The sequence below is a fragment of the Uranotaenia lowii genome, chromosome 3 (assembly GCF_029784155.1).
Source record: "Uranotaenia lowii strain MFRU-FL chromosome 3, ASM2978415v1, whole genome shotgun sequence".
Classification (NCBI taxonomy): Eukaryota; Metazoa; Arthropoda; class Insecta; order Diptera; family Culicidae; genus Uranotaenia; species Uranotaenia lowii.
Genome location: NC_073693.1, coordinates 200491933 through 200519747, shown reverse-complemented (window position 1 = coordinate 200519747; position 27815 = coordinate 200491933). Strand labels below are relative to the sequence as shown.

The 27815-nt window shown below is 35.3% G+C and overlaps 2 protein-coding genes across 3 annotated transcripts in view; both read left to right on the top strand.

The window, feature by feature from the left end:
• Nucleotides 1-1398: 1398 nt before the first annotated feature.
• Nucleotides 1399-9042, top strand: LOC129753003 (uncharacterized). The gene is made up of 3 exons (XM_055748795.1): nt 1399-1404; nt 1670-3761; nt 8837-9042. The coding sequence occupies exons 1-3, from the start codon at nt 1399-1401 to the stop codon at nt 9040-9042; spliced, it is 2304 nt and encodes a 767-aa protein (XP_055604770.1).
• Nucleotides 9043-10416: 1374 nt separating this feature from the next.
• Nucleotides 10417-27815, top strand: part of LOC129751415 (periostin) — a 56331-nt gene continuing 38932 nt past the window's right edge. The window contains exons 1-2 of one of the 2 annotated variants that reach the window (XM_055746906.1): nt 10417-10725; nt 19426-19733. In XM_055746906.1, the coding sequence (XP_055602881.1) occupies nt 10658-10725; nt 19426-19733 (376 nt within the window). In that variant the 5' untranslated portion in view covers nt 10417-10657. The remainder of the gene's footprint in view (nt 10726-19425; nt 19734-27815) is intronic. The other variant, XM_055746907.1, reaches the window with a different exon arrangement.

Genomic DNA, 27815 nt, shown 5'->3' with positions numbered 1-27815 from the left:
ATTTATTTACTTTATTTCGGAAATTGAACAAAAAAAACTCAGATTAAGTTATTATAAATTTTGATTTTTGCGATCTTTTAGAGCAAGTTTTGTCTGAATAATCATGAATAGTTTTTGGGAAGCCTAAAATACGACTAAAATTTGCTGATGTGTTTAAAACAAAATTTTTAAAAATATATTTTCAAGTATGTTTTTTTTTTGTTTTTTATTGAATAATCCCGAGATTTCGATCAAATATGCCAGATATTGCCCAGATTTTAGGTTGAAAATTTTGAAATCCATTGCCCGAATTTCACAAGGTTTTTAGATAAAAATGCCCGGATTCTCTCGTTTCGGATATGCCTGGAAAATATTCTGGCAACCTTAAATGCTAAGAACTTAACGAGTTATTTATTCTTGTCTCTTATAATTTTTGATCAATTTGTTGTTCGACCGGGAATAATTTTGAGGTTATGTATTGGCTTTTCGGTCTTATCAGGTCAATTATAACACTTTTTATATGTGCTTCATCCAACGTTTCGAATTATATTAATTCTTTATCAAGGAACTAAAATTAAATACAGGAGCATAAAACATATTTTCTCATAATTAATATTAACATTAATTACTCACTCGGACATTCGTGTTATTGTCCAAAGCAGATGCACTCCTACAGCGTTCATCAATCGTCGGGATTCTGGCTATAAATTTTGAATTTGAACTCTCATTTCATGTCGGAAGTGAGGAGGAAAGCTTGCGTGTGACTTACGTGTCCAATATTCTGGTATCGGCCAGGGCGTCGGCGCCTACTCCGTCGTTTTGGAATACGTCCGTGGCAAAACTTCTATCACTCGACTCACTGTTTGTTATTATTGTTTGAGTTTTCGTAGCGTTTTCTTTACCGCCAGAACCCGGCGTCCATGAGTGCTTGCGAGTGTTTGCGAGAGAGTGAAACACTCCGCCGTACGAGATTGCTCTCCCGTCTGTGTCGCTCTGGATGTTGACGGTATTCGGGGTACTTTGTATGTAGCACATTTCGAGTACCTCTAGGTGCCTACGGTGATTGTTGGAACTGTCTAGGACGGTGGCTTTATCGAAGTCAAACATGTGCTCCTGTTCGAAACAATGTTCAACAACAGCTGACTGCCGCAGTTCCCGGATGCTGGGGTTTGACGCTGTGGCCCCTGTTGCTAATATGCGTTTCAATTTGGTCACATCACATTTATGTTTCGACATTCTAGTCCGTAGTTTATAGCTGGTCTGCCCAACATAGCATTTGGAGCATTCTTCATCTCGTTCGGGAGCGCCTGCGCATGGGATATGGTAGACCACATTGGAGCGATCGATCGGCGATATCGGATCTTTGACCACAGACAGTAGGCTGCGTATCGTGTGCTTTTGTGTGGTGCCGATGCGTACATGCGGGTAATCCGTCTTAAGTGCGCGGATTACTTTTGCAGTTAGGCCGTCGATGTGTAATATGGATCGGTAGTGTTGTGTGGGTGTATCTTGTGTGTTTTGGTGGGTGTCGGTTTCGTTCGCTTTTCGAATTAATCTGTTGATCAGGGTCTTCGGGTAATCGTTGATTCTCAGATTCTCATGGATTAATTTGATCGCCTCCTCGGGGGGAACATTGGTTGAAAAGTTTTTGACTCGTTTTATAAAACGTTCGATAAAATCCCTCGAACAGAAAACGCCATCACATAACCACCGGGCGTTTTTCAACAGCACCACGGTAGAAGTACCACAACCTGTGCAACTCCTACTGAGTCTGGGATCATTCGCTTTACCATCTACAAATAACAAACCATCCACATTCTACCACCTAATAGCAGACATCGTGGGCATTATTGAAACAACAGAAGACGAAGAAGTAAAAGTACGCAATCGCAGTGCAGCAGCCAACCAAATTATGAACCACATCCACGCGCATAGAAACAATACAGGATGTAACCCGTCGGACAACTTCTACAAAACCGCAATAATCGCCACAAGACAGTTCTTAAAATCTTATCCGAATATCATCGTACTGGAAGCCGATAAAGGTAACATAACGGTGATGATGAATCGCGAGGATTATGACAGAAAGATGCTGGCGCTAATCGAGGACCAAAACACCTATTCGAGCCTCACACGCGACCCAACAACCGGCTTTCAAACCAAAAACAATGAGTTTGCTAAACGATTAGCAGATTTAAAACTAATAAACCGAGCCACAGAATTGAAATTAAAAACGTATAAAGCTACGGCGCCTTGCATTTACGGGACACCCAAGGCACACAAGGAAGGTTTACCTCTAAGACCAGTAGTACCGTGTATGACGTCACCATCTTACCAGCTGTCTAAACATGTGGGCCGGATACTCCAAGCGTCGATCAACAGCAAATACAACGTCAAAGATTCATTCGAGTTCTGCGAATTTATCAATGACGTCGTTTTGCCTCCAGATCACATCCTTGTTTCGTTCGATGTTGTTTCCCTGTTCACATGCATCCCCAGGGACCTCGTTTTAAGCAACATCATCAACAATTGGGATGCCATAAAGAAGAATACTAACATTAATTTAGATATGTTTCTTGAAATTGTAAACTTTTGCATGACCTGCAGTTATTTTAGATACAAAAACAAATTCTACAAGCAAATATACGGAACGGCGATGGGCAATCCAGTTTCTAGTCCGATAGCTGATTTTGTCATGGAATCGCTCTTGGACAACGTGACACGGACACTCGATTTCCAGATACCAGTTCTAAGAAAATATGTCGACGACCTACTGCTAGCTCTGCCCCGCGAACATGTTGAAAAGGTAAGAGAAAAGTTTAACCAGTACCACCCCAAAATTCAATTTACGGTTGAGATCGAGTCGAATTGTCGTCTCCCGTACTTAGATTTAGTATTGATTAGACAACCCGACCAATCAATCAAAACCGAGTGGTACCAGAAATCAATAGCTTCGGGACGATTTCTCAACTTTCGATCAGCACACAACACGCGCCTCAAAATCAACACAGCGTTAAATTTTATAAAACGAGTCAAAAACTTTTCAACCAATGTTCCCCCCGAGGAGGCGATCAAATTAATCCATGAGAATCTGAGAATCAACGATTACCCGAAGACCCTGATCAACAGATTAATTCGAAAAGCGAACGAAACCGACACCCCCCAAAACACACAAGATACACCCACACAACACTACCGATCCATATTACACATCGACGGCCTAACTGCAAAAGTAATCCGCGCACTTAAGACGGATTACCCGCATGTACGCATCGGCACCACACAAAAGCACACGATACGCAGCCTACTGCCTGTGGTCAAAGATCCGATATCGCCGATCGATCGCTCCAATGTGGTCTACCATATCCCATGCGCAGGCGCTCCCGAACGAGATGAAGAATGCTCCAAATGCTATGTTGGGCAGACCAGCTATAAACTACGGACTAGAATGTCGAAACATAAATGTGATGTGACCAAATTGAAACGCATATTAGCAACAGGGGCCACAGCGTCAAACCCCAGCATCCGGGAACTGCGGCAGTCAGCTGTTGTTGAACATTGTTTCGAACAGGAGCACATGTTTGACTTCGATAAAGCCACCGTCCTAGACAGTTCCAACAATCACCGTAGGCACCTAGAGGTACTCGAAATGTGCTACATACAAAGTACCCCGAATACCGTCAACATCCAGAGCGACACAGACGGGAGAGCAATCTCGTACGGCGGAGTGTTTCACTCTCTCGCAAACACTCGCAAGCACTCATGGACGCCGGGTTCTGGCGGTAAAGAAAACGCTACGAAAACTCAAACAATAATAACAAACAGTGAGTCGAGTGATAGAAGTTTTGCCACGGACGTGTTCCAAAACGACGGAGTAGGCGCCGACGCCCTGGCCGATACCAGAATATTGGACACGTAAGTCACACGCAAGCTTTCCTCCTCACTTCCGACATGAAATGAGAGTTCAAATTCAAAATTTATAGCCAGAATCCCGACGATTGATGAACGCTGTAGGAGTGCATCTGCTTTGGACAATAACACGAATGTCCGAGTGAGTAATTAATGTTAATATTAATTATGAGAAAATATGTTTTATGCTCCTGTATTTAATTTTAGTTCCTTGATAAAGAATTAATATAATTCGAAACGTTGGATGAAGCACATATAAAAAGTGTTATAATTGGCCTGATAAGACCGAAAAGCCAATACATAACCTCATAATTTTTGAAAAAATGCTACTTATTTTGAGAAAGAAAAACACAAAAAAATATTATATTTGAATGATTTCCTGTGTTGAACCAATGAGTATAAATTGAGGCTATATTTAGGTTCTTCCAGTGTAAGTCAGTGAAACATCATATAAGTGTTATTTAATTCTACAGCTTTATCGGTGATTGTCATTTTCCTCAAGTAAAAACATTTCTAGTTTTGAAAATCATAGATAAATAAAAGAAGATTAGAAAAAAATGACAGGAGTTGAAAATGATTGAGGAGAGATTTTATAAGAAGCGTTTTCACAAGCATGGAACAATTATTTTAAAGTGGTAGAATCAGAGAGGGTGGAGACTACTACAAAAGTGTTTTCAAAAAAAAGCGGGACATTTTGAGAAAAAAGCGGGACGGCGGGACACTTTCTAAAAAAGCGGGACAAAATACTCAAACTAGATTTGCTTTCATTCAGGATTTGCCTGTTAAGAGAAAAGTAATCTAAATACAAGAAAGTTTAAATCGTTTTTTTTCTAAATTCTTTAATTCTTAGTGCAATTTGCCAATCCCTAACCGAAAATTGAAAAAAAAGATTATGATGATACAAATTTCGAAGACGTTTTCAAACATTATATTGATTATGGAAGTGTTGCTGTAAAATGAAATTAATAGTTACTTTTTCTGAATTGTTAAATATTTGTCAAACTCAGCTCTGGAAATTCACAATAAGATTCAATTAGTGTATTTAGTGCAAAGTCCGAAAAAAAGACATTTGAAATTATTAAAAAAAATTAAAAACTTATTTTATTTTTATTGTTCTTTAAATGTTCCGGGTCAATTTTTTTTAATTTTTATATTCTGTCGACCATGCTTAAAGAAAACTGTAATGTATTTAAATTCAGAGGTAAACACTAATCGAAAAACTTATTTATGACGACTCCAGCAAAAAAGATCCATTTTCTGTTTAAATCAATCTTCAACATTTTTAAAATTCTTTATCAGATAGGAGTTTTTGTTTTATAGGAATGGTGACTAAACTAAATTGAAGCTTGATAGATTAAGCGTTCTTAAGTTACCGGAACTGATCATTAGCAGAACTTTATTATACGCTACCTCAACAAGAAAGTAAGTTCGCTACACTAAAGTTAGCGAACTTATTAGAGCAAATCGTATGAGCGTTTTTGTGTCACGAACTGCCGGTTTCGAATACAAATTTATGAATAATATTTTCTATTCCATTAGCGGTTTTTTGAATGAACTTAAAAAAATGAAATTCGAATAACCATAATTCTGGATTTTTTTTCTGATTCAAAGGTATCCACTAGCTTTTATACACTTAAAAGGAAGGCTGACTAAGGAACAGTGCTAAAATATAAAAAAAAACCCAACAATTACAGGCTTAACCAAGTTTGCCGGGTCAGCTAGTAATGTAATATAAATGTAATGATGAATTGGTACGAATAAAGACATATATAAAAAAAAAATTAAAATTAGCGGGAAAATCGGTGGAGTAGAGATTTGAATGATTGAAAATACACTTTTTATATAAAATTTACCTATTTTACTTTTAGAAAAAATCGTTGAAAACATTTAATTTAATAATGAAGTTTTGCAGTTTTCCCTTATATATTTTGTTTTATTAAAACACATTTGAATTCATTTTTTCAAACCATTTAAACTCCAAAAAAAATAATGGAACTAATCTGGTAAATTTTTAACATCAAATGTCTGGGCGCTATTATAATAAAAAATTATAATTCAATATAATTATAATTATTATAATAATAACACTAGTTTACAGCATTTTTGAACTCAATATACTGAAGGTCATTTCTAATGTGAAATCGGGCGCTGAATCCGAAAATGAAATTCAAAAAAATCTCAGTAGAACCGTTTTTGAGTTATGCTCCAAATATGAAATTTCGGAAAAATTAAAAAAGTTCTTGTACTTAGATTAAAATATCTTGGACGGCATAACAGTAATTTGAAATCCCTCTTTTGCATATTGAAGGTGAATAAATTTTCTATCGATCATTTGAACACTGTTTTTGCGTTTGACCAACAGTATTCTTGATATTAGTGACTTTATGAGAGAAAAAATTATAAAAAACACATTTTTTTAGGAGAAAATTTTGTTTCAACGAAAGTTTTAGACTCGATGGTAGCATTCAAAAAATCTGATTTTCTTTTGCGCTTAAATGTCAATTTAAAACAAAGATTTTGAGTGATTATTTATCAAAATCGGTTGAAAATTGAAGAAGTTATGGCTACTCTACCATAATAGTATTTTTTGTAGTATTTCATAATTTAACGAACCGCAGTACACTTATCATAGTATAGGAAGAATGAAACATGATAAATCTCACTCGCTCCAAGTCAAAATTATTTATTAGCTTACCAGAAGGTCACATGCCAAGTTTCAGGAAGATCTGACCATAGAGAGGGGTTGCTTGTTCTAAAACGTGAATAAAATTTTGAGGTATTTTGCCCGGAAGGAACGAAAAATACTGACCAGCTGATTGCTTTTTATGGTTGATTTTCTTAAAGCCTAAATTGAGACAAATATTTCACCCGAAGACTGTAACTCGATTGGATTTGAAACAGAAAAGTTATTGCGGTTCAAAGATTGTATTTTGGTCGAAAATTCTCGTATAAAACGCAATGCGTAAAAAGTACCGTAAACTGGGGGAACTTTGATCACTTTTTTCATTCATTTTAGAATATTTTGGAAGGGATTGGTTTTTCGTAATACCTAAAAGCTTTAAAACCCTTACTGCGGTGAGGAGTTTTAAACATGATCATGGATTGCAGAAAATTCAAACGACATTTGTGGTCATAAATAAATGTTTGTTACAAAACCAGATTTCGAGTTTCGGGGTAACTTTGATCAATGTGGTTTTTACGTATCTCAACATCTTCAAATTTATTGTTTTGATGTCATTAAGCACAGAAGGCTCAAAACATCGATAACAGTAATTTTTTGTTTGGATTCAATTGAATTTTTCAACGTTTTCTTTCAAAAAGAAATATACTCGAAAGATGGACAATGTTGCTGCATACATTTAGGGGCAAAAATTATAAACATTTCTCAATATTTTTTGGCCTCGAAAACAAATAAAATTTTACCTTCATGCAATTCCCTAAGTCCTCGTACTGTTCCCAATTTCTTTTTTTTCTTCAAACCTTACCATTTGATAAGGTTTTAAGCCATTTTACCAATGCAGGCTTTTTCATGGAAAATGACCGTTTTTTCAGTATCCTAAAATTATCATCAAATGACCATAAAAATAACAGTTAAACTTAACCTTAACCAAGAAAAATAGTTGAACTTTCACATTAAACAACCCATTTGCTCCTAAATGCTTAAATTTGATCTGGAGAAATGTTTGTTTGTGAGCCTTCAAAAAACCAGATATTTTGAGATTTTAAAATTATATTTTAAGTAATATAAAAAATCTCCTAATAAAAACCAAATTTAGCTTATTTGTAACTCAATTTACAGGCTTTCAAACGTAGTAAATTGTTTTCAGATATTTTAACTTTATACTTAGTTAATGATGATTATCTGCAAAAATTTCATGTTGATCAAAGTTACCCCGCTGATCAAAGTTTCCCCCAGTTTACGGTACTCATTATGTGTTGGACAAAATTTGCGGCCTTTGAACTGCAATAACTTTTTTACTTCAAGTCCAATCGTGTTTCAGTCTTCGGGTGAAATATTTGTCTTAACTAAGGCTTTAAGAAAATTAACCATAAAAAACAATCGGCTAGCGATGAAAAAAGTTATTGATGAAAAACCAGTATTGTTTGTTCCTCCCGGGCAGAAAACATTAAAATTTTATTCACGTTTGAGACTCAAGCAACCCCTCTCTAAGGTCAGATCTTCCTGAATCTTGGCATGTGACCTTCTGGTCAGCTAATAAATAATTTTGACTAGGATCATGTGAGATTTACCATGTGTTATTCTTCCTATACTATTATAAGTGTACTGCGGTTCGTTAAATTATGAAAAACTGCAAAAATTACAGTTATGGTAAAGTAGCCATAACTTCTTCAATTTTCAACCGATTATGATAAATAACCACTTGAAATCTTTGTTTTAAATTGACATTTAAGCGCAAAAGAAAATCAGATTTTTTGAATGCTACCATCGAGTCTAAAACTTTCGTTGAAACAAAATTTTCTCTAAAAAAATGTGTTTTTTATAATTTTTTCTCTCATAAAGTCACTAATATCAACAATACTGTTGGTCAAACGCAAAAACAGTGTTCAAATGATCGATAGAAAATTTATTCACCTTCAATATGCAAAAGAGGGATTTCAAATTACTGTTATGCCGTCCGAGATATTTTAATCTAAGTACAAGAACTTTTTTAATTTTTCCGAAATTTCATATTTGGAGCATAACTCAAAAACGGTTCTACTGAGATTTTTTGAATTTCATTTTCGGATTCAGCGCCCGATTTTACGTTAAAAATGTTGGTCAGTTAATCAAGTTCACGATTTTTTTTAAATTTTGTAAACTAGTGTAATTATAACTTCGTACAGCTAGATTGATGTTCTGCACCACTGTGGACGGTTGAGGAAGAAAAATTTAACCAAAATATTTATTCAATCATTCAGTATGCATCCTAATCATTTCTACCGGCAGTGTACTTTCTTCATTCAAAGTTCGCAATACAAACATTGAACCGCGGCGCATCTTATGATGAATCACGAGAATCGACATGGAATCAAGTCCACTCCGATAACCAGCAGCTGATCCATGATCACCAACACTGCGTCGATTACTTGAAAAAACGCGAATGTTTTGATGGCCGGCTTGATGCTTTGTCGTGGATCGTGGACGGCTTCTAGAAACTTACTTTGCCACAAACGAACACCCGTAAACGTTGTTGTTATGACGGACTAAGCCTCAGGGTAGTCTGACCTGCAACAGTCCTGCTTTCAATTCTCTAAGAACAAGTTCACTGGTGTTGGAAAAAGTGGTAGAAATTTCGTCCCATTTTGTACATTTTGAAAATTTTGCCATGCAAAAACATTTTCAAGATCTGTAGCCTTCAAGTTTTTTTACAACACGTGTTGTGTTTCCGCATGCAAAAACAGTAATATTTCTATCACATACGGCTGAAATAGAAACCGTGCTGTAAAAAAATACAACACCCAGAGATCTTGAAAACATTTTTGTCTGGTAAAATTTTCAAAATGTCAAAATTTCTACCCAACACCAGTGAACTTGCTCTAATAATCCGTTTCAAAGTGATAGTTTAACAAGTCTGGAAAAACCGTTTTTAGCTAAACTTACTGTATTTTGACATTTTTTATAAACTTTAAAAAAAAATCCGATCGTACTCTTGAGTAAAGTGCCTGCTAGATCAAGTGATCATTGGATCAAAGTGCAAGTTATTTGACAGCACGCATACACATTAAACTGGAATAACGAAATACGATAACGAAATACTTCGGTTTATTAGTTCGGTAATTTTTCAAATGACCGAGTAACTGTAGATAGGTAATTTGATTAGGCAAAGTGACAAACGTTCATATGCGACAAAAAGTTTCACTAAACAATCGCCGAAAGAAACTAGAGCTCGGTAGTTATTACCGAAATGCTGCAATGTTTAGGTTACCAATTCGATGTTTTTATTACCGAATTCTATAAGGTGGTTTTAGATCACTGTTAACCGAAGAATTGATAATTTTTTCCGAACAAAATGTAGGTACAACTTCATTCAATAATATGATCGGTAAGTAAAACTACGGAACTTGTAGTTTCCCGGGTGATTATGAATAGGGGCTCGGTTTTTTCGTTCGTTAGAAGTAAAAAATATAAAAAAACTGGTCCCTACATCTTTTTGATTGAAATTGACATATTAGGATGAGATGTGCCATAATTATTATATATAAAAGCAGACGTTGAAAAATGATACAAGAGGTCTGTTTCAAATGATGTGATGAACAATGCAGAAAAATTACCTATTTAATTTCTGGCACTTCAGCTTGAACATTAATTTTATCTAAAGTCTAAAGTATAATAGTTCTAGGCAATTTTAAACTACGCAGACGATCGACGCTGTTGCGTATATGCCAAAAATTGCTGCCGTCACCTTCGAAGCCGGTCATAAAACTCATGTCTTCGTAGTCTGGATCGGTTCTCCGTCGTCGGATAGGTGCAGGCAGACCTCGCTGTACTAAACCACTGACGTTTTCGAATGTTATAAATGCGGCTCAAGCTTCGGACGAGCTGATCAGTTTCGGTTTAAGTTCCGTCGGCTAAGCTGGGTCGTCACCCGGTGGCGAAAGTAAAGTGAACATTAGGAGACATTTACCTACCGGTGATCAAGTTGTGGTTCGATTGAAGTGAAAACCACCTTCGAGTGCAGCGTGCGAAGTGAAAAGTGACCGTGATCGTCGTCCAAGAAAGACGAGTAACATTTCCGAGAAGTGAAATTTGCTCCTCAAAGCCTCCAAGATGAAGGGTTTTCCTCTTGTCTTGCTCGTGGTTTTCGTATCGATATTTGCTTCTTCCAGATGTTTCGAGTAATTTGCAACTGTTTATTTTTTCATACTCAGCTTGATACGGTTTTTCGTTCGGTTCATGCTCATCATAACTGACTAGTATAACTAATCCCTCGCATCTCCATTTGAACAATTGTTGATAAATGTTAACGGTTTGGCACTACTTAGCGCCCCATATCAAACGATTTGCAGAAAGACAGGGGTCGAGACAATTGTAGATTGGATAATGCTAATATCAAACTGTAGAGCTACACATGTATACGAGTGCAAAATCATCAACGAGAATGCATTAATGGCACTTTTGTTCAATGAAACGTGCAATCGAATGCAAATTAGTCGACAAATTTCCAAACCGAGCGTGTGATCTTGTCAAAATTCAATGCGAACTGAGAATCGTTTCTATTCAAATCTGTTCCTTGTGAGCTGATTTCTGTACAGTATTTAAAAGATCAAACTATGATATATGGGTGATTCAAACTAAACGTAGAACATTTGGGCAAATTTAAATGAAGGCTTTCAAGATAAAAATGCTTTGAAAACGGTGAAGTTTCTTTTAAACCTTAATTTTTCTAAACACCAAATTTAAAATAGAAATATAAACAAATAAACAAATTTTTTGTGTTAGTTTTCTTCAAGTCGGTTTCAACTTCACCACCTATAGAAGATTCGCGGCAGTGAAATTTAAATATCGAAAAATTCCAGATTAGAGCCGTTTCGGACAAATAAATTGAAAAATCCACAAAGCTTAAAACTTAAGACAATTCCACTATCCATTCCATAACGAATTTGTTCAAACTTTTACAGTGTGGTAATTTTCTATGTTCTTAAAAAAAAATTAACAAAAGGGTTTATACGCAGAAAAAGTGACATATATGTAATAGATACCAAAAATGGAATAATAAATTACATGGAAACAACCTGTAATTTTTCATAATGAGCACTACTCTTTTCTACGAAAGTATGTATTTTCTGAAATAAATTTTCATGATGATTTGTTTCGTTCTTCCTATAGTATTAATTTTTCACAAAAAAAGGAATCTCCTTATCATCTTTACAGAGATATTTAAAAAAAACTGGCTTGGTTCTCAAGTTACGAAAATATTATAATTCTTGAGCACCACGAAATAAGCTCTTATGATCTTAAAATAACCTTGATCTCTAATGTACGCACTGCAACATGATGTACACATTGTTTCTCAATTTTTATCATCATAAAATTTTTGATTTTTCACTTTTATCAATTTTAAAACACGTTTTTACTTAAATTCTCAAATGGTTCTCATTATGCCAGCCACTGTAGGGTTTTCAGCTTTTGGCAAAAATTTTTAAAAAGGAATTTTTTAACGTTTTCATCTAGTTTTTCACGTTTCAGCCCGTTAGGGAAGAGGCTTTTCAAGTGTCTGAACACGAAACAATAATGAAACCTCCATATTGTAGCTATTTTCTATGGTTAAATAACCGTTTTCCTTAAGGTGGCCATTATGCCCCCATCTCCCCTACAATCTGAAATGCTTAGTGTTGTTCCATCTATTAAAGTCTGTGGTAGATGAAGTAAGGACAGTTTAGTATGAAAGTTGAGACTTCACGAAAAAACTAAAACTTACACTAAAAGTGTTCACAGCAAGAGATCGCAGATTGTATATAATAAAAATATTAAATATTCTGTTTTTTTATGTCTTTTGACCATGATTGAATAAAACTCTAATAAACGTATGAAGTTAAAATTATAATATTGTACGGCGACAATGTGAAAATTGTTTTCAGATCTTTCTCATGATTTTTGTTTTCACTATCGTACAATTTGGGCCGGATGTCTTGCTCTTAACCCAGGGCTAGAAGTTGGTCACTTTTTAGTAACTTTGTCACTTTTTTCAGGCTGGTCACTCACAAGTTACTTTTTTCGAAATTTGGTCACTAAAGTCACTATTTTTTTTAATAATTTCCTTAGCTTATTTTTTTCTCCTTTTCTTCCCTTTCGAGTCCTGTGGGAATTCATACGATCTAAATTGGGACAATGGATCAGATTCAGTAAAGGAATATTATTGTTTTGTTCTGCTTTGATGTATAACATTTAAACATTATTTGGATGATAATTTGAATTAAAATAAAAATCGTTTTTCGCCTTAAATAATATATATTTTTTTGTTTATTTGTGACACTTTACTAACGTTGTGACATTCGTGTCAAGAAAAAAATGTATTATTAATAAATTTATTACATGAAATATTTCCTAAAGAGACACTCCTACATGTTTGATCAAGATTGAGACCAATTGAATCGAAAATATCAGATATTTCATTTATAAGTTCCTTTATTTCTAGACATTTTGCAATCATTCGAAAGATTGGTAGCTATACAAAGATGATTTCATAACCTATTTGTAGTTTTCGATAACTTTGAATAATTTCTGTACTTTTTTAGAGGTTTACTGGTATATTTTCTACAATATTCCAAGAAATTTCTGAGGTGTCTTTTGGATCTGTTTTTTTTGTCGTGTAACATTTAACACGGTGTTAAATCATTTGTGAATATATTTTTTTAATTCCTTCCTTTTTGAACTACGTTTTTTTCTAATAAATTTTTCTAATGATTGATATGTGAATCATGCAATAAAGTCTGCAGTGAATCTTTTTGGAAATGTTTCATTTTTGAATGTAAATTCTTTTTGAGTTAGTTTTAAATTTGAAAAAAAAATTTCTACCTTAAAGATTAGTCTCTTAAATTTTTTTAGCTTTTTTTTTGTGTTGTTATCTTGAATCTAAATCAACTTTACGCTAAGCTTCTTTGAGTTGCAATCTTCTGTCAATATTTTGTCGTTTTTTATTTTCAATCTTATATCATTACTTTGTCACTTTTTCATGACGACCTACTAATTTTTTATTTCATGACTCTTTCATGAAACGAAATTTCTGTAAATGTAAATCTTAACTCAATTTCAAGTACATTCTTTAAACTTTTTGTAGAACATGTGCTGGTTTTTCATTTAAATTTGTAAATTTCTCACATAAAAACAATTTTGTTTTAAATTTTTGGATTCTTTTAATTTATTCCGCATTGTTAACTTTTTTTAATATAATTTTAAACCTTTTCACTTGTTTTAATGACATTGAAAAATTCGGATTTGGGTGTATACTCTATAGAGTGAAGAATAAAGAAAATGGATAAGCTCGAAGTTTTTGTCGGACTTAGTTGTCCTAGTCCTTTGGGTACGATCTTTTGGTTTCTTTCCATTGTTTCCTTAGAACTTTAGGATTTTGCGGTCGTAATTCTTAAATTATCTAAGCTCATTCAAAATGTTCCTCTTTTGTCCAACGTATAGTGCTTTTCTACTAGTGAGACCAAGAGACTTTCAAAAAACGTTTTTCAATTAACAGAATTGTCTTTCAAGCGATTTATTTTAGTTTAGTTTAGGTCACTAATTTTACCCTAATTTTACTTCAAAGTAACTATTTTGCCCTACTTTTTTACCGCTTGGTCGCTTCTAGCCCTGTTAACCCCAAAACTATGAAATTTCTTTATTTCAATGGGACAATAGACTGGGTCGATTTCTCAAACCCTGGGGTATAAAAAGCTTTGTATTGGTTCAAAACTCATCCATGATTTTTTGCAGAATTTTACGTACCGTTTACATGAGTAAATGTGAACTTTTAGGTTTGTATAGGAAAATTGAATATTTCGTACTGTAAAAATCAACAACAATTTTGTTTTTTTCTGTGGAACCGGCAGAATTTAAAACACAGATTAAGAAACAGATTCACACTCGGAATGCAGATTATGAATTCACTTTTAACATGAAATATAAAACCACCATTCAGAACCAAAAATTACTATCAGACTCAGAATCACAATTAAGAACTAAATCCAGAATCAAAACAAAATTCAATATTTCTCGCGTGAGCTTTCATTACGGTGGAGGGAGGGTTATTTACGTTTATAGGAAATCCTACTTGGCAGATAGGATTGATGGGTTTTTTTTTGTAAGTTCTTTATTTGATTGATGGGTTAAAAAATATTAAAATGTACACATATACACAGATTAATAAAAATGGAAAGAGCTCACTAATTTTTTGTTGTTGCTCAGCATTGACACTGCGCTTTGGAATCTTTCACGTGGTTCCAATATCTTGAAATTTCTGATCCTTCCAAATCCATTCCTGTATCACTGTATGAATTGAACGGAGCTTCATATTTGTCTGCAGATTCACATTTCATCACTAACTACATGTTTTCAAGTATAAGCTGTTTCAAAAAAAATATTTAAACCAAAAAATTGGAACTAAAGTAAAGTTCACTAATCCATAATGTTGGATGCCTGAAGAACTTGTTTCAAATAACGCAAACAAATTTAAAACTAAAAAGTTAAAATTAAAGTAAACACTTAGCTTGGGACTTGAACAAACGGATTGTGCTTCAGGTTCGGGTGTACACCTATGCTGTAACCATCACCTGGACTACATTCTGATGGGAGTAACTGGTTGCTTACACGTTACTGACTGCACCCTTGGAGCGATTGGCCGTGCCTGATGACACGAGAAATCCTCCGACACACATTGCTGGTTCCATTTGGGGTCTTTTTCGGCTTGATTATGATTATTCCTGATATTTATTTACTTTTGAAACTAACGAAAATTCAGAGCTTGGAAAAAACACGTCCTGCTTCAGTCGATGACTACTCCGATGTCCCCGTTGAAAAAATATTTTCTTTTTTTAATTTTTTTTTATCAAATTGGTCACAAAATAATGTCAAAAGAAAAAAGTTAAAAAAAAAATGTTATAAAAAATTTCCCCTTTACCAGTCATTTTGACTGGTCACGGTCCAAATAGGTATTTTCAATTTGCCGGTCTTTCTCTAGTGTTAAACAATTTGACATCACATTTACTCCTGCATATCAATTCAGAAACAACAATTTGTTGTTGGGATAAACTCAACCGAACTCTTGAAAAGACACTTTCGAAAAAGAATGAATACTTTTCTTCGATTTGAATTGCATATTTCAAGAAAGTCGGACATTCCTAAGTCAATATATTGGAGATAAAAAATATGCTGAACTTCCTTTCATCAGCATCAGGAACCAAACTTAAGCACTCGCAGTTGCCCCTGATTGGCAATTTTTTTCACAGAATGATCCCAATTGACCCCGGACCCACGGTGGTCACTACATCTATATGATTTATCATCACAATCCGGCGGTTAGACCTTTTAATAATTTCATTCTAACTTAAAATGAAAACGATAATCAATCGAAAGTTTTTGTGGACGAAAAAAAAAACGCGTGCGATGCGTACAAGGCATCGCCTACTTCCCAGCATTGAATGAATTTCAAATTCTTAAATCATTATCTCCCTTATCTTTTTTGGTATTATTTGCTGCCAGAAATAGCAATGAAAATTTTGGAAGCATGGATACAATTTTTTTCATTCAAAATTCTCTAGAGATGTACTGGAAGTTCTAAAAAATATTTTGGATGAAAAATATTCCTTGATTTTTGCAATACAATTCATGTGAACAAAGCACAAACCGAACTTGTACCTCAGAAAAGATAATCGATGTTATACACATTTTTTTTTTTAAATTTTAACGTATTTGACTCTTTATTTGAAAGCTGGGTAATCGTAGGATGAGAATAAAAAGTCTCAAAAAACTGCTTTGCTTTGCCAGGGAATTTTTTGATATATGTATATTAGAAATTTGTATGGGATGATTTTTACAAAAATTTTTCAACGCGGCACCCCCTAGATTGGTGCATTTAAGTGAAAAAATGACTTTCTGAACGTTTCAGCTCGTTTGGCAGAAGCACGACCTGGCGCAACTTACTTGAAATTTGTATGGATATTTTCGGCAAATGTATGAAAAATCGACATTCTTTCACTCTTTGAGTTCTAAAATACGTTTCCAGTATGCTAGAAAGCTCAGAATTTCAGGAATTGTCGTTCAAACAATGACAAACAAGTTTGTAAAAGATTGTGACGCGATACAAGTTGACTGTGATGAGTTATTTGCAATTGAATGTGTGATTTTTTTCGCATTTCATCGATATATCGTTTCATTTTTGTATGGAAATTTGTAGGAAAGCAGAAATTTTTACACATTGAATCATCCAGAAAATTCAAATAAGCTTAAAATGAAATTGGTCTTTGATTTCTGGTTTTGACTATTCTTAAGCTTCATTTTTTACTAACATGACAAGCAGCTAAGCATTTCATAAAAAAAAGTTATAACCATTTCAAAATAAAAAATCTGAATTCATTGAAAAGTATTCAAAAATGGCATACTTTGCTTGCTAGAGCTTTTAATTATTTCATGAAATGTTTTTGCAAAGGTTATATACATTAGACTGGCCCATAACAAAAATAATCATTATATTCCAGTTGCGCTAACTCAAGAATCAACCAAATCATCTCAAATTTTACACAGATGCTTGGTGACCCAAAAGGCATCGAAAGAACATATGGGGTCAAAAAGTAATTTTTGCAGCGGTCTAGTGCATATCTCCAAAGACATACATAATAGTTTGGAATCACAAGGATCTACTTATGTTGATCTACAAATCTCACGTGAGCTTTCATTACGTCCGTCGTATGAAACATCTTAAGAATACACAGAAAACTGTCGCAAAAGTTTTCAAAACAACTTTAAAATTTGTGACTCACACAAGAATATGTTGTGCAGACAAAAAATATTCTAAATGGAAAAAAGCGACTAGTTTATATCAGTTTTTATATTTTTTTGTTTGCTGTTTATTTACATTTTGTTTCATATGACGTTTTTGAAAATTGAATTCTTTTCAGATTCTGAATTATGTTCTTAATGGCGATTCTGAGTCTGATAGTAATTTTAGGTTATGAATTGTGATTTTACATTTCATGTTGAAAGTGAATTAAACATCTGCATTCCGAGTGCGAATCTTTTTCTTAATCTGTGTTTTTAATTCTGCCTTTAAACGTTTGAATTCTAAATCCTGAATCTGATATTGTTCTGAACTTTGATTGTATGTTGTTACTTCTTATCATGAAACATCTAAATAAAGTTTAAAAAAATTGAGTATCTTTGAGATACCTCAATTGTTGCGTTCAATTTTGTTGAATATAGTTTCATGATTAAATGAAATAGCTAGCTTATTCGCGGAAAGGGGAAAAAACAAGATTTCTCGTATTTGGTCCACAAAGTGGTGAATTCTGGTTCTGAATTCAGTAAACGGTATTTCCTCAAGTTTTAATATAATATATTATGGAAATTTCACATTGAGAATGTTTCATTGATGAAAATTTGTGGATCAAGTCCTTGATATTTGAAACAAACAATCGAATAACACCGCCTGTAATCTAGCTCTTGCTGGCTAATCTTGTCTTCAAACCGAATCTCTTGTTCCGTCAAGTGGCGTCGCAGTTTGCATTCATTGTCCAATCTATAAAAATTGCCCTTCTCGCGTCAACTAGCGGGTAATTTAGTTGTTAAATTCCATCAACCCCGGTCCTGGTTCAACCCGTCCAAACTCCAATACATTCGGACACATTTTTGCGCACATGGTGTGGTACGCGGGGAGCTGTGGGGGCTATTTGGGCATCCTGAAAATATGATTTAATGCCAAAAATTTTTATGCACATAATATGTACATTAGACTGAGTCGATTTGGGGTAATTTTCGAATTTCTCAAACCTTGGGGTCTTAAAGCTTCGTTTTGGTTTAACATGAGTTAATTTGAACTTTTAGGTTTGTATCGGAAAATTGAATATTTTGTACTGAAAAATCAACATTAATTTTGTTTCTTCTGTGGAACCGTGCCCGCTGATGGTTTTTGTGTCAATTTATAAATTCTGTTAAGGAAATTTTCCACTTTGTCGAAGACCGTAACTTCGTATTTCATAAGGCAAAAAAGAAATTAGCTATTTATCAGGGGTATGTCTTTTGACATTGATAAACAATAAATTTAATTGACATCACTTTTCGTGCCCCACGAAGTATTGCATGAAAAGTAGTCATGCAATACCTCGCTAAGCACCCAGCAGTGCAGTGGCGTCAATTGAATTTCAATTAAATTTCTTTAACAGAATTTGTAAATTTGCACAAAAACCATCAGCAGGCACGGTTCCACAAAAGGAACAAAACTATTGTTGATTTTTCAGTACAAAATATTTAATTCTTCCATACAAACCTAAAAGTTTAAATTTACTCATGTAAACGTTACTTTAAATTTTTTCAAAAAATCATGGATGAGTTTTGAATCGAAACGAAGCTTTTTAAACTCTAGGGTTTGAAAAATTCAAAAATTATCCCAAATCGACTCAATCTAGCGTGCAGCAAAAGTTAAAGACAAAAGAAAATGTTTATTTTTTTCGAGTGCAGTCCTTATTTCCCTGGTCAGCTTGCGAGCACAGTTCAATTCATGTGTGCACTTCTTTCCGGTATAATCTTGAGTTTTTTTTATCTACCCGCTAGGGTTTGGTTCTCAAGCGATTCTGTAACATAGCTTTTTTTTTAAAAAAAAAGCTCTATTCCCAAGTAGCTTGCAATACTCATGATGTCCAAAAGACCCTCATCTCCCCGTGAGCAACCCAAACATAAAAGTCGTCATCAATTCACACGCGAAATAATTGAATCTAGCGTCACTTTGTCATGGATCAGAACCACGATATGAGAAACCGTGCAATCCATTTCCACATCCACACTCACATGCAATGATGCTCACATTGATGAACCGTAATCACCAAAACCACTTGCAGCTTGTTTGACGAGGACTCGCATAGACTACTAACCCAATTCGGTGGGCCAGAAGACTCACCGTTTGCCAGTTGGCATGAGCAAGATAACATCCCGAAACGGTTGAGGGATCTACACAGTGGAGGAGAATCTCGCGATGGTGTGGGATTCGTTTGGTTTCCTTCCAATAGTGATGATCTTGATGAGTACCTTGATGATGAACTGCGTTTCAGGGCACCGTCGGAGTTCCGTTACGAGCCGGATCGTGAGTCGGCCGACCAGGAACCCAACCTGAGAGTTCTCGGACTAGGACGTGATCGGGAGTCGATTGGTAAGTATTTTTTACAATTTTTAATAATGTTTACACATACAGTTAGTGCTTGCTCAGCTTTTTTTCGGGTTTATGATCTGAATGACTAAAAAGCTCTTTTTAGATGCGATATTTTCGGAAGGCTATATATCAGTTTTTAACTCATTCGCAAATGCGAAGCTCTACAACAACTCGTTTTTGAATTTCTGAGAAACGGTTCAGCAAGAAAACCCGGTAACTGTATTGACTATGTGTTAAAATGACAGAACCGATTTTCATAACTATAACCAATAATGATTTAAAAATCTGATTCTGTTTCTTGGTTATGTATGTATGTATGTTTGACCCACCAGTGGCTGATAGGTCTTTCGACCCGAGTCGGTACGGGAAGTCTCGATCGCACATTCAAATACTGTTCATGCTTAACTCATCAAAAATAATTGTAGCACAACCGCGGAGTCCGTGACAACTGCCATGTGACAGGTTTGACTCATCTTACTCCCTTCCAACTGTTCGAAACAAATAAAGAATCCTGAAAAGTTACTACTAATGATTCCAAATTTATCAAGATACTCCGGCTGGCTTGAACCCACAACCGATTGTATATTAGTTTTCCGTTCGTTTGATGTCCTGTCTTATCCCCCACTTATTCCCAATAATTGAGTTAAGCTATTTTAAATTTATGATCAATAAAAGTTACAGTTTGGTTTACATTTCTAAAATTTTTCCCTGTAACCAACTGCATCTTCCATCATCGTACTTACCCGACAAAATATTGACGAAACATAAAGGATCGAGCTCACCATTTTTTAAAAGCAGCAGCAGCACATCAGCCGCTGACTTATATCATATTCCCAAACCAAGTCAGATGGAGATCTGATGGAACAACTCTTCAGCAGACTACCCGTAATTTTCATTCACTCAATTATACGCAATCCATTACACTTCCTCATCACTATAAATTTAATTGCAACGTTTTTAATTGAAAGAATCTTAAAAATTTTTATTTTAGTTTTCGGAAAAAATTTACAGCCAAAAAAACATTTCTTGACAATTAAAAAAACGCCTACTCTTTTTCATCTGATTCTGTTTCTTGGTTATGCCTTTTAAATTGTATAGGGAAGAATGATGATGATAATTGAATGATGATGATACTTGATCCCTGGGAATACTTGATTCCTTAGCTATACCTCGAAACTGGAATGTCTTACATAGATCAAATGTTCTAGAAAAAAATGCCAAATAGAAGAAAATAACAAACGTGTAAAGGATGATACGGTCAAAATTTGATCAAGGGAAAACGCGTGTAAATCGGTGAAATCGTTTATTTAAAAAATCAAATTAAATTTCTTTTTCAAGTTTAATTAGTATAAAATTCAGGAAAAATATTCAGTTAGTAGGCTTCCGCTTTTCCAAATCCGGATTGCCGGACCTTACGCTTAACCTCTGCCATCAGATTTTGTACAGCCACCTTGTCCACCTTCTTCGCCGCAGAAAGCCAGTTTGCCTTGAACTGCTGCTCGTCCTTAGCAGTTTTTTTTGGTCTTCTTTAGGTTCCGCTTGACAATAGCCCAGTATTTCTCAATTAGGCGGAGCTCTGGCGTGTTGGGAGGGTTCTTGTCCTTGGGAACCACCTGCACGTTGTTGGCGGCGTACCATTTTTAACCGTAATGGCAAGATGCCAAATCCGGCCAAAACAGTACGGAACAACCGTGTTTCTTCAGGAAAGTCAGCAGACGTTTATTCAAACACTCTTTCACGCAAATTTCTTGGTTGACAGTCCCGGAAGCTATGAAAATGCTGCTTTTCAAGCCACAGGTACAGATGGCTTGCCAAACCAGATATTTCTTCGCGAACTTTGACAGTTTCATGTGCTTGAAAATATCTGCTACCTTTCCCCTTCCTTTTGCCGTATAAAACTCCTGACCCGGAAGCTGCTTGTAGTCGGCTTTGACGTAGGTTTCGTCGTCCATTACCACGCAGTCAAACTTCGTCAGCATTGTCGTGTACAGCCTCCGGGATCGCGTTTTGGCCGTCGTATTTTGTTTATCATCGCGATTTGGAGTCACTACCTTCTTGTAAGTCGATAGTCTGGCTCGTTTTTTGGCTCGATGCACGGTTGTAGACGATACACCCAGCCTATTTGCGGCATCTCGGAGAGAGAGGTTAGGGTTTCGCTTGAAACTACCGGCAACTCTCTTTATCGCCTCAGCGGCTTCCGGTTTTCAATTTCCTTCCGATCCAGACTTCCTGGCGGTCGACCAACGTTTCCCAAACACTTTAATTACATTTGTAACGGTTGATTTGGCAACTTTTAGCGATTTTGCCAGCTTTGCGTGCGAGTAGCTCGGATTTTCGCGATGCGCGAGCAAAATTTTGATACGGCATTTTGACAACTAAAGAGTGAATTCCAAAATCAAAATAGGAGCAACATTCTGCACACACACCTTCAAAATGAGGGGTGTTCAGTTTTTATAAATGCAAAATTGAAAGAAATACGTTAAGTTGATATTGACCAAATTTTGACCGTATCACCCTTTAATCTAAAAAAAAAAATCAAAATTTTATTCTTTGAGTTATTGTACTTTGTTTTAAAAATCTAACAAAATATGACTTGAACATCTTTTTGATCACTTTAAAATGTTTTCCACCCGAAAAAATGGGTATTAAAATATTTATTCCAATGTGTCAATCTTTTAAGTATAATATGAAATTCATAATGTCATATTTTCAAAGCAGTGCTTTTATTTAAAAATAAAAAATCGCGCCTTTAAGTATGCAATTACAACAAACTTTTAGAATTCTCTTTGTCTGATATGGAAACTTATATGGCCGAAAAGTCAATGGAACTTTTAACGCTTCTAGTTCAACTACGGGTTCATGTATCGATCAAACTATTACAGCGTATGAACTTGAAATTACACGCTGTCAGAAAATGCAAAAGACAGCGATTTGCTAAATTTTGCCAAAAAGTTGTGAAAATTAGAAAAAGGGATCAAGTATCCCCATTCTCCCCTAAGCAAAATAGAATTAAAGTAAATATCAATTTCATCCAAACATCAATTCGTCCACTTGAATGTATGTAGATACAAAGTTTAGAATAAACATTAACTTGTTTTCGAAGTGTCACCTATCTCCTCCGCCAGGTTTACATAAAAAGGCATTCATTTGGAGAAGGGCCGCAATTTCGCAGACAAATAGAAACGTCTCGCCGTAATCGATCGCTCTGATCGCAATGAATCCTACCGACCGAACGCAAAGTTTGAAAAGAAAGTGTGAGCCATGAACCATGAAAACGTGGAAGCACCAATAATACGAAGATGAAGGTCCCCATAAGCCTATGCTTTTGTTATGGTTTTGCATGTTGTTTATGCACTCTGCTGGTGCTGTTTTCGTGCGGCAATTTAGCAAATAGGGTAGGTAAGTTGTTCGTCATGAGATGATGAACCATCGCCAAACGAGACTATGGCTGCATTTATGGGGGTGTTTGGCTTTTCGTTTGCGGACGAATGTCTCAAACTCAAACCCATCCGTAGAGACAGCTCAATTGTGTGTCTGAAGCATTTGAAACTTTCAGGGTGATTATTCAAATGGTGCAGGTTATGAACGTCAAGGTCGGTCTTAATATTTTTGAGTGTTTTCTTTGCACCTCATCAGCCAACACTTGATATTATTATCTTCTTCAATTATGTACTTAGGAGAAAATATGTTATAAGGAAATCGAACAGTTTGACATCAAATTAATACTTAATAGTTCAGACAACACATGGAAGATTAGCCTTAAATGGAAGATTACACCAGTTGAGAGTTGATTTCCTAAATGATTGATCAATGCGTAAGAAACCGACCAGTAATAACCACAAAAATGGACATGAAATTAAAAACTTTAAGAAAACAATGCTCATTGCATTATTGAATGAAACTTAATCGATTGCTTTGATTCAGTAGAATTATTCAACCGAGTAGGCTCACAACACACATTGAAGTGGTTGAAACTGTTGTATTATAGAGATTTGACGTTGAAATGACAGTTTTCATCAGCTTATAAATTTAACCGGTATTACAATTCCACTCTAAATAGCTAGACAAGACATTCGAAAACTTTGCAATCAACGGTCAGGCTTAATATTCTTCCTTCACCACAGTAAGTGTTTTAAAACTTCCAAGTGTTATGAAAAAGGAACCCTTTCGAATAAATTTAAAAATGTGTGGAAATATGATCAAAGCTCTCCAAGTAGGGGAGAATGAGGATACTTGATCCCTGGGTATCCCCAGCTATATAGATTCCTTAGCTATATCTCGAAACTGGAATGTCTTACAAAGATCAAATGTTCTAGAAAAATGTGCCAAAATGAGCAAAATAACAATGCTGTAGTTTAAAAAATTTTAACAAAATAATTGTTTGAGTTATTGAACTTTGTTTGAAAAATTTCACAAAATGTAACTTGAAGATCTTTTTTCATCACTTTAAAATGTTCCTTACATGGGAAAACTATGAAAAAAATATTTGTTCCAATGTATCAATCGTTCGAGCGTAAAATGAACTTCATACTGCCATATTTTCAAAGCAATGGAAAACTCTCAACTTTTTTCAGAAATTTTTTTCTAAAATGTTGATTATGGGTATAATTGATCCCCTAGATTTGGGTACAATTGATCCCCCTTCCAAACGGCATATTCTTCTTCTGAATTGATCGTTATGATTGCTGATTACGAAATTACTAATATTTATCCAAAAACTTATATTTATCAACCATTTGTCTGAAGAAAAGAGCAAAAATAACTAATTTTCTCTTAATTATAAAAAATAGCGCCTTTAAGTATGCAATGTTTTTAGCGTTGAGACAAAGTTATAGAATTTTCTTCTTATGTCTGCTATAGTTTGTGAAATGAGAACAAACATGACCAAAATAGTCAATTAACATTCTATCTTGGGGTTTTTTTTTATTTTTATACAAGGATTAGGGCTTCCTGAATAAAAGATCAAGTCCCCTTCAATAGGGGAACAAGTCTCCCCTAACTTCAGAAAAATCGCAATTTTTTTACTCCCACGAAAATGCTTCTTGTTCATCAACGGGTTCAAGTATGGTTCTAATTTTTTGAGCATAGAAACTTGAAGTTACAAGCTGTCAGAAAATGTCAAAGACGGCGAGTTGCTAAATTTTTCCAGAAAGATATGGTGAAAATAAGAAAAGGGGATCAAGTATCCCCACTCTCCCCTGCTCATATTTTTTATAGATTATTTATACCTACATAATATATGCAAATAATTTGAGGATGATGAATCCCCATATGGATAGATTATTCTGTAACGTTCTTTCGTAACTTTTCGAGATTCATGGTTTGAGTCTGAAATAGTTAAAACTTCTCCCGAAAAATGATGAAAATTTCATGCAGTACATTAAAGCTTTCATTTAGAATTGGAACAAACTTTTGCTAATATTGTGGCGCTTCTGGTAGACGGATTTGGAAGTTATTGACGCCCACGTCTGCATCTAGGGTAGCTAAATAACTGAAATTGTCCAGAAATACCGTATGGCACGTTATCAAACGGTATTAGGAAACATTGACGACGATTCGGAAGCCTTAAGCCAATCGTCGGGGTGGAACTGTCGACCGGAAATTACGTGGTAACATTTTGAAGACAATTAAGAGGAATTTCAATCTGTCGTTCCGTGATTGGCCAGAAAATTCGGTGTTGCCCATCGTACCTTGAGGAGAATTCGACTCCGGGAAGTAATCAAGTCGTATCGAGCTAGCAAATAGCCAAATCGGATAATAAAACAGAATAGTGTGGCCAAAATCCGTGCTCGGAAGCTATACGACCAGGTGCTGACCAAGTTCGACAAGTGTCTTCTGATGGACGATGAAAACTACATATGTCAAGGCTAACTTCTGCCAAATTCCAGGTCAAAAATTTTACTTGGAAACGGCTCGGGGGAATGTTCCTGTGAAATTTAAATTTGTTTTTGCCGACAAATTTGCACGAAAATTTATGATTTGGCAGCTGTGGCAAAAAAAAGCAAAAATTTTCGTTACAAATGAGACAATGACGTCGGAAATACACCAAAAAGAGTGTCTCCAAAAACGAATTTTGTTGTTTATTCGATATAACGACCATCCCGTAATTTTTAGGCAAGCCGTCATTACAAAAAAGTCGTTCAAGAATAATATGCAGAGAAAAGAGGAGTCCTATTGAAAAATACTGGAAAATCATGAAGAGAAGACTCAAGGCAAAGGGAAAGGTTGTCAAAGACATCAATCAGATGAAGACCTGGTGGAATAAGATACAGTATGCAAAAAAGTTTATCCACCCCCAGCGAAAAATTAGATTTATTCCAAAAAACCCTACGGAAAATTAAAACACAGTTAATTGTTGTTCAGTTTATTATTGTTTATGTTAAAGCAAAGTCAATTCATTCAAGTTCCAAAATAACATATTCTGTTGCATTTGAGATATGATGTTAAGAAAAAGAATAAAAAATAACGCAAAAAAGCTTATCCACCCCTCTGGCTCACATAGCTTTAGTACTTCGTGTGACCTCCTGTGGCTTCAATAACTGCTTGACAACGTCGTGGCATCGATTCAACAAGCTTAGCAGTTGTTTCCGGGGGGATTTTGTCCCATTCAGTTTAGATTGCCTGCCGCAATTGCTGGATGCTTGTTGGTTTTTGCTCCTGAACCTTAATTTTCAAAATTGACCAGAGATGCTCGATCGGATTAAGGTCGGGAGACTGTGCTGGCTACTCCATAACTCTGATACGATTTTCTTTGAATCATTGCGAAACTAGCTTTGAGGTGTGTTTCGGATCTCCGTCTTGTTGGGACGTATATCTGCGCCCCAACTTTAGCTTTTGTGCAGACGCTGGTAGTTTCCGCTTCAAAATATCCAAATAAACCTCCTTGGTCATGATTCCATCGATGAATTGAAGTTTTCCAACGCCGGATGTAGCCATAGATCCCCACACCATGACTACCTGCAAATGAAAATCAAAGTTATGCTCAATTGGCTGAAAAATCAATGTATGTTAAGTAACGCATCACCGCCATGCTTGACTGTAGGCCGCAAACACTCCTTTTTCAAACTTTCACGGTTCGCCGCCATTTTCTTGTGATACCATCAGACCCAAATAGCATTACTTTCGACTCATCTGACCAAATCACCTTATTCCAGTCATCACTGGTCCATGAAATGTGGTGCAGGGCCCACTTCAATCTTTTTTTGATATTTTTTGCGGACAACCATGGCTTCTTAAGCGCTACTCTGTCCTGAGGACCTTTCTTATGAAGAAGATTTCGCACGGATTGTGATGTCAGTTGAATGGAAAATTCGCTTTCAATCTGTTTCACAATTTTCGGAGCTGATAGTCCCCGGTCCAGCTCTGCCTTCTTCACGATAGCTCTGTCAATTCGGCCTGTAGTCTTTGAAGGACGCCCCGATCGCTTAGCTGGTGAGATTAAACCACGCTGTTTGTACACCTGAACAATCCTTGCAATCGTATCTTTATTACGCTGGACAATATCGGCAATATTACGATAGCTTTTGCCGGTTTTGTGATGTTCAACAATCAAATTTCGGATGCTGATCGGAATTTATGCTTTTTTGGGAATTTTGCAACCAATTAATTTCAATTTTGAACACGAAACACGAAACGAAAACTTCAAGAGCGCTAAATGACGGCTAGACACAATGTTTACATTCAAGAAAGCTGCAGGCTACACACTAAAACTTTGTTAAACACACTTAAATCGTAGTATCCATTTGAAGGTGGATAAACTTTTTTTGCGTATTTTTTACCCTTTTTCATAATTTATCACATAAAACCCCGAGGTAATATAATAAATAAACATAAAATGATAAATTGTGGAGGAACATTCATGAAATCAACTTGGTTTTCACCAGAAAAACATTACAATTGTAAATTTGTTAGCTGGGTGGCTAAAATTTTTTGCATACTGTAGCTAAAACAATGGACGAAGAAAGTGTGCACCGCCTATGAGCCGTGTAACAGGAAAAAAAAATTGAGAGTTCCTTCTAAATCGTGACGAATCATTTCATTCCTATTTTTTTTTAAGTATGGGGAAAACGCTACATTTGTATA

Excerpts from the sequence above, each read along its gene's own strand:
- LOC129753003 (XM_055748795.1), top strand. Across the intron at positions 3,762-8,836 it reads ATGGACGCCGGGTTCTGGCG|TGTACTTTCTTCATTCAAAG; the intron begins GTAAAGAAAACG and ends TTCTACCGGCAG.